This window comes from Elaeis guineensis, chromosome 3, assembly GCF_000442705.2.
Source record: "Elaeis guineensis isolate ETL-2024a chromosome 3, EG11, whole genome shotgun sequence".
Classification (NCBI taxonomy): Eukaryota; Viridiplantae; Streptophyta; class Magnoliopsida; order Arecales; family Arecaceae; genus Elaeis; species Elaeis guineensis.
The window spans coordinates 112,174,162-112,182,340 of NC_025995.2; the positions used below are offsets into that span (position 1 = coordinate 112,174,162).

Here is an 8,179-nt window from a genome sequence, read left to right on the forward strand (position 1 = left end):
CGGACAGCAGTCGCTTTAGAGGTTCAAGGGGGTCTTCTTAGAGAGAGAGCTTTTGTGAAAGAGAGTTTTCTATGAGGAAGAGATTAAGTATACGAGAGTTGAGGATGTGATCTTCTCTCGTAATTTTTTTCTTTTTTTATAGTGAAATTTGCATGCCCCGTGGAGGCGAATCTTTTTTTGGCTGATTTATGTATTTGATTGTTTCTGTTTTATTTCTTCTTTCTTCCTACTGTGATGCACGATATCGAAAAGATTCTGGGAGGTGGTGTCCTGACCAGACATCCACCAATAATTACAACTCTTTTCATGATTCCTATATTAGAAATAGATAATATTAGAAGAACCGACTTAGATTTAGGATGTACACCAGAATCCTAGCCACGGGTCAAATAGATCTAAAGTCCTATCCTTAATGTAAAACTTTCTCTCATATAATTAATTTTGAGTGGGCCCATAATTCTGAGGATCTTTCAGATGCTTGAATTTTAAATAATAATTTATATGCCTTGGATGTAGACCTAATTTTTGATTGCAATTATTTAGATAATGCATAATATACCTTGATGATAATTTTGTCTTGTGAGCTAAGGTAAGTTGCTTCATCTAATATTCGATTATATATATATATATATATAACAGGTTCTTTTTGCATAACTTGACAAAGATATGTTAATTTAACTTAATAATGAATAATATTTATATATATTTTGAATTATATTATGTATGCTCTGTATAAGTAGATTTTGAATAATTAGATCAAATATGAACTAAAATTTCATGAGCATGAACTATCTTCTTTTATTATTTTAAAATTTTATTAAATTTATTGATTATGATGTATCTCTTTAATCTGACTATGATCACACGGTTTAGGATCTAATCTTTTTTTGGATCTCTAGTGGGGTGACTACCGATGCATGTTAGTTGATAATATATTATAGTCGGGAGCTAATTTTTTTTTGGGCCATACTAATAGGGCGATCACTGGTACATGTTATCGTGGGCATATTTTTTATATGATTTCAGAACTAGTTCCTTTTGGCACATGTTAACGAGCAACATATTATAGTTAGGATCTAGATTTTTTTTGAACTTATTATGGATCGATCATAGCCATAATCAAAAGCTTAAGAGAAAGAGAGAGAATTTGAATAATTGGATATAATGATTGGAAATTATATTTTTTTTTATTATTCAAATATATTAATGACTTTAAATACATACATATTTTATATTGCTCGGTAATCCTTAAATTAGAAATCAAAAAAAATCTTAAATTATGATGTTGAGATTTATGCGTATAATGCTTAATCAAATAGTGATAGAGATGACTTATTAGGCTTTTAGCTCACTCTTATTTCTGTTATTTTTTCTTTAGATACAACACCCGGTGCGGATAGGACTGTTGGTTGTGAGCGGAAGGATTAGGATTTCAATATTTTTTTAATCTCAAAATAAATATTATGTAATTAAATTAAATTAAATTTAAAAATAATATCAAACTTGTTTATTAGATCAAAAATTTTAAATATTTTAATTTACTGACATTAATATTATATAAATATTAAATTTTATATAATATATGAATAAAATATTATAAAATAAACGATCGTCTGTCGTATACTCACTTGTGCTAGCGAGACAGAGCATGACAAGATTTCAGCTTCTTCGGTTATCAAAAAACCAAAAAAAAATCCAACCGTGCGAATCGTTACCCCTTGCACTTTGGGGTTTCCTTCCAGGTTTTGTGCTGCCCAGCCCAGTCGGAGCCCTATAACATGAAGTTGTGGATGCATGTACTCACATGATTAAACAATAGCCGCACTGACATGTTGCAAGAGCCTTCGACATTGTTCCTTGTCTTACCACACCATCCACGGAGATTAAATAATATAGCGTTGCCATCTTGCAAGTCGTGTTTTCTCATCTCATCACAATATCCGCATGAAGTATAAAGAGAGATAAAAAGGAGGATAAAGATTTAAAAAAAAAAAAAAGACGAGGTTGAACTGAAGGGTTCCACAGAAAAGCTGACACCTAAACTATAAAGCAGCAGTTCCACATCCATCGCGTTACAAACAGTGAAACAACATCAAAAGTCCCACAGCTTTACAGCTAATCACAAACCGAAACAAATTGATTCCACAACCCAACGGACGTAATCCCAAAGGACTCATTATAGAGATGGCCTCAGAACTCGCTGCTGGCGATTGGTTCATGCACCGAGCACATGAACGCGTAGGTGTAGACCAAGCCTGCCAGCCCACCACCAATCAGTGGACCGACCCAGTAGATCCAGTTATCGGTGAAGTCGCCGCTAGCTACCGCAGGTCCAAAGGACCGGGCTGGGTTCATGGATCCACCCGAGAATGGGCCTGCTGCGAGGATGTTGGCACCCACGATGAAACCAATGGCGATCGGAGCTATGGTGCCGAGCGAGCCCTTCTTCGGGTCTGCAGCGGTCGCATAGACGGTGTACACAAGGGCGAAGGTGGTGATTATCTCCATCACCACTCCCTCGATGGCTCCCACTCCTGCTGCCAAGCCATGTGTGGGAGTAGCCTACAACATCAAATAGCGCAAGAAGTTAGCCCCATTAAATCAAGATTATTATTGGGCCATAAATGGGCTCTACTTAAGCCCACCATCATAACTTGGCCTGTTTGTTCTAACTTCATAATAATAATAAAGCTTAAACCCCTTTATTTTTCTTAGATGAAAAGACGTCAGATCTATCAGAAATTCATAGAGTTCATGAACGTAATGAAGCTCAAACCAACCATTCCAGTGACCAGTTTAATGAGAAAAGCTCCCACAATAGCACCAAGCAACTGTGCGATCCAATACAAGATGCCGGTGAGAATAGTAATTTGTCCCCCAAGAGCCAACCCAAAGGTGACCGCCGGGTTGACATGTCCACCGGAGATGTTAGCGGCGATGGACACGGCCACAAAGAGTGCAAACCCATGGCAGATAGCCACCGCGACGAGGCCGGTGGGATCAAGAGCGGAGCCTGATGTCAACTTGTCTGCAGTAAAACAAATAAAGTGTGAGTTTACCAATAAGTCAAGAGTGGTAGACCACAATAGATGAATCAAAGTGAGATGGAGGATCGTTTAATTAACTGTAAGCTATGGCCGACCCAACCCCGGCAAAGACGAAGAGAAGGGTCGATATGAACTCGGCAAGGTAGGCCTTCAGCGAATGAACGCTGAAGGAATCATCGCAGCGGCCAAATGCAATCCCAGCCATTAGAGGTTAGAGCCGAGCTTAATGAGACTTTAGGGAGTGAGGAGAAAACGGTGAATTCCAAAAACTTAAGGCAAGTTGTGTGGATATTTATACACGTCCGCAAAGGTTCGGAATTTTTGTAGGCGTGCACGTGATGTGGTGGAGTGGACGGGGGATGATGTGTAGAGATTATCCAATATCGACATGCTAGCTGTTATTAACATGCATTGATGGAAGCGTCGGGAAGCTCATCAATGATTTGTGGGTCCCACTCGACCGACCAACCATGTTGTTTCTTGCATGGTGGGCCCCGATCCCATGGATCGAAAGGAGGATAGATTGATGAGTGGCGGCAGTGGTACCGTTTCCAGCTACAAATATCAGCGCCCATGTACTGATTAAAGTCCAAGTATTAGGGTCGTGGACATAATGAGAACTATTTATTTATGGGGATGATGGCTGCGTGACATCTTGGCGGCAAGTACGTCAAAGGTGGAGAGAATTATAAAAATGAACCAAGAACCGGCGGTTCGGTTTTCTTCTTGAAACCAACCCGTTGGGTCAAGCAGTCAAGACCGATCGACAATTTCTTTCTTCACATTTTATTTAGAAATAATTGGTCAGCAAACTGTCACTCCATTTGCAATGCTTCACATATTAACTGGGAGAAATAATCAAAGGAAGTGTTTTTTTTTTTTTTTTTTCTCCCTCCAGATAAGGTGCTTTAGAAGTCCATTTGTGATTGGGTGGATCCGGTTCAATTCATATGGCTGGTTGGAATTTGAAAGGAACGGAGAGAGGATGATGGGAAGATGGCATGGCCGACAGCGAAAGGCTTGGAGAGGATTAGAGGGAATCGTTCACTCATGATTGGGCCCAGCACAGAGAGGTTAGTGAGTGTGGTTCTCGTGCTGAATTATTTTTTCTTTTATAAAAAAGGGTCACCTAACTAATTTCTCATGGTTTTTTAAGCTGATTCTCATTATTGGTGAGAAAAATGAAAGATATCCTTCGTATCATTCCTCAAGCATCCCAAGATGCCGAGCATCTCGTTCTATGGAAACTATAGGCAGAAGTAACTCGAAGTGGTCCAGACGTGGACACCACAATCATAGACCTGGCATGTGCGACTGTTTGTTGTAATACTATTCTCTATCCGCAAGCTTCCACAGGAGAAAGTCCAGAATCTTTGGCGGAGAAAAAAATTGGAAACAAGCAACTCTTATCTTGTATGATCACCAACGAAAAGGTAAAACTGTAGTGATATTCTTACAATTTTTGTTCCCGAAGAGCTTTTCCGTTTGGATTTATAGGGATTCTGTTCGCACCTGTAGTGCTACACCAGGAAAAAATCAAGGCCGCCATTTTCCATTTTCTTATGAAGTGGACAAGTTTGAATTGGAAGAACAACGTTGATATCCTTTTATCAAGGACAATAAATTTTCTATAGCTACAGTTGTAGGAACGCATACAACAAGGCTGTGGCGGAGTTTGATCGGTTACGAAAGAATCTGAATAAAATTCTTAAAAGACCCATTAGCTGCTCCTTCAGAGGCCATGATTATAATAATCTATAGGACTGAAAATATCAACATATCTATATTCATATTTATTTTATTTGATGAATATAAATACGAATACACATATTATTTACATGTAAAAATTTATATCCATATTTATTTTAAATAGATATATAATTCAGATAATAAAAATATGAATATAATTATGAATATAAGTTGGATCATTAAATTTTATGATTATAGAATCAAAGATATTACTAAATAGATGATAAATCAAGTCAATAACATGTTTAACTAATTATATATTTTTTTAAAAAATTAATAAATATCATATAAAATTATATAGGATTATCGAATATTCGGATACGGATCGGATAGTTATTTATCAATATCTATAATTATTTTTTTAATAAATATATATATAAATATAAATATTAATTAAATTTTTAAATTTCTATCCATATCCAGGTTAATTTAGATCTAGATAGATATTAGTTATACTAATTTTATCCCTACTCCCCTTGTTAAATAGTGTTAGAATGGGAAGTGGGCACTCACCGGCGAAGCCGTGTAAGAAAAATCTTTCAAATGTCACATTGGAAGGAAAACATGAGTACATCTTATAGTATTTATTGCAGCACGTAATTGTAAAAATTTCGATTATTTGGCACTATTCCTACCAAGGGCGAGGATTTAATTGCCTCTGATGGAACTATCAACTATCCGGTGTCTGCAAATATGAACAAGTTCATACTCATTTATTAATCCTAAAGAGGAATATTGTGCAATTCTTTTTGTTAGACTTTTTCGTCTGAGCTTTCACCTTTATTAGGATGATTGTTGGACTGACAATGATCCATGGCTTTCTGTATAGCCTTCTCCTACTTGGCTGACAATGATCCATGGCTTTCTGCGTAGCCTTCTCCTACTTGACCCAGTGGGTCAGCAGACATGGAGCTATAAAAGTATCCCCCACGCTACTAACGCATACTGCAATTGCATCGCCCTTTATGACACAATATTATCTATGATGTGAAATTCTTTGTGCACCATCGGCGATATAGAAAATTCGACATGAAATACACCACCTTATCCAATTGATTCACGTTGTCATCATTTTTTAATACATATTTAATACGTACAGATCAATTTTTTTATTTAAAAATTTTATATGATGAAAATATTTTTATCTTTTAAAAAAATTATGACTTTCTATGTACATATTATGACATCCTGCATCTATAATATACATAAAATGTCATAATTTTTTCTAAAGAATAGGAGCATTTTTGTCATTCAAAATTTTCAAACGAAAAAACCGACCTGCAGGCATTAAATATACGTTGGAAAGTAGTTAGACAAAAATACCCTCCTCATATTATGATATCTTAAATCATATTATAATATCCTGAACTATATTACGTCACAGGATGTCATAATTTTTTTTCAAAAAATAAGAATATTTTCGTCATAACAAATTTTTAAATAAAAAGATTGATCTACAGGTATTAAATGCATGTTGGAAAATGATGACTACGTGGACCAATCAAACAAGACGGTGCACTTTATGTCATATTTTCTACACCACTCGCGGTGCACAAAGAATTTCTCTATCTATAAGAAATTCTTGATACAACCTTCTTCCACTTGGCCCAGTTGGTAAGCAGACATAAAGCTATAAAAGCATCACCCACGTTACTAAATACTGCAAATCCATCCACCGTGTATGACACAATATTATCTATGATAAATTCTTGGTACATTGCATGCGATGTAGAAAAATACACCACCCCACTTGATTAGGCCATATAACCAGCATTTTCCAACATGCATTTAATGCCACGGTTTCACTTTTTCATTTAAAATTTTGAATGGCGAAAATACTTCTCTTCTGAAAAGATTATGACATCATGTGGCCATATTATGACATCTTGTGATCAATTTATGATTTCCTACACAGAGGATGTCATATTTTTTTTTCAAAAGTTATAAAAAAGATAGAATATTTTCATTATTAAAAATTTATAAAATTTTTAAATGATAAAAATATTCCTTTTTTCTTTATGACATCCCGTGGTCAAATTATAATTTTCTGTGTGCAAAAAGTCATAATTTGACTATAAAATATCATAATATATAATTACACGATGTCATAATTTTTTTTTAAAAAAATATTTTTGTCATTCAAAATTTTAAATAAAAAATAAAATTATAAATATTAAATATATATTGCAAAATAATGACCATACGAACGAGGTGGTATATTTTTTCTATACCATATCGTGTACAAAAAAATCACTCTATTATCTACACAAGAGTTGCAAGGCTTTCGCGGTAAGTTTACCATTAGCACCTTTTGACAATCCTTGTTTGTTGAAGTCACCAGCAACATTGCATAATTCTTTCTGATCATGACTCACCCAGCAAAAGAACCAGGCACCAACTGCTAGGCTACACTAGCTGGTTACAACAAATGTGGACTAATTTCAACTAATTCCATTTTGCTTGAGCACAGACTAAAGTATCACCTAGTGCACTCCTCATGCCCCTAATTAACCAATAGCGTCGGTAAGCTTGCTTGAGAGCATAGAATGGAATCCATCAGCCTTGTAAATGTACTCTCATCAGGTGCAATAAGGGTGAAATTCATGGGACCGACTGTGATTCCTCCATCCACCTCATGAAAAGATCCAAATCATTCCCAACAAGCATGCTTAAATCCCGTAAATTGGCTCTTGCTTTATACAAAGAGTTGCAATCATTTTCAAAGCTGACTTACAGTACAACAAAATTTTTGAAGAATTATGGAACTTCATTAACTTTTCCAAGTGATGGTTTTTTCTTTTATTTTCTTTTTTTTAATAAATGTGATTTAAATAAAACCTACCACTATGTTGCTTAATTCCATAAATTGCATTTATTTTGAAGTGAGAACGATCTAATTAATTGGTGGCATATGCCCCATAGGTTGTAAGCTATCAACTAGTGTTATTTTGTCTAAATTTAGCCAAACACGCCACAACAACGAGAATTAGCATATGCCTAATTAATATGAACAAAGACAGGACTGCTAATTATATCAAGATAACGGAAAAGTGTATAAGAGAAAAATAATAAGAGTAATATAGTATTTAAGATTTAGACAATCATAGTACGGATGTATATATCTCTCTTTTCTGAAACAAAATACATACACTAGTTGATAGAAGCTAGAAGACTGAGACTTGTCCCGTGCATCACATTCCCTCAAAATAAATAATGTCAAATAGTTATCCATGCATGACGTGTCACAAGAGTGGGTCATAAGAGCATTTGTTAATTAAACAACTTTGCTATGCATGTATCGGTCAAAGGCATGCTCCCATAGTCATTGAGGTGGCATTTCATCGGGATGAACTTTTGGTCCCAACAGTATGATCCGGATTCGA

At 35.5% G+C, this 8,179-nt stretch overlaps 1 protein-coding gene across 1 annotated transcript; it reads right to left on the reverse strand.

Annotated features, from left to right (window-relative positions):
- Window positions 1–1,988: 1,988 nt before the first annotated feature.
- On the reverse strand, window positions 1,989–3,330 carry LOC105040867 (probable aquaporin TIP2-2). The gene is made up of 3 exons (XM_010917606.3): window positions 3,126–3,330; window positions 2,781–3,028; window positions 1,989–2,562 (listed from the first exon to the last, which is right to left on the reverse strand). The coding sequence occupies exons 1-3, from the start codon at window positions 3,250–3,252 to the stop codon at window positions 2,191–2,193; spliced, it is 747 nt and encodes a 248-aa protein (XP_010915908.1). The 5' UTR covers window positions 3,253–3,330; the 3' UTR covers window positions 1,989–2,190.
- Window positions 3,331–8,179: the final 4,849 nt, after the last annotated feature.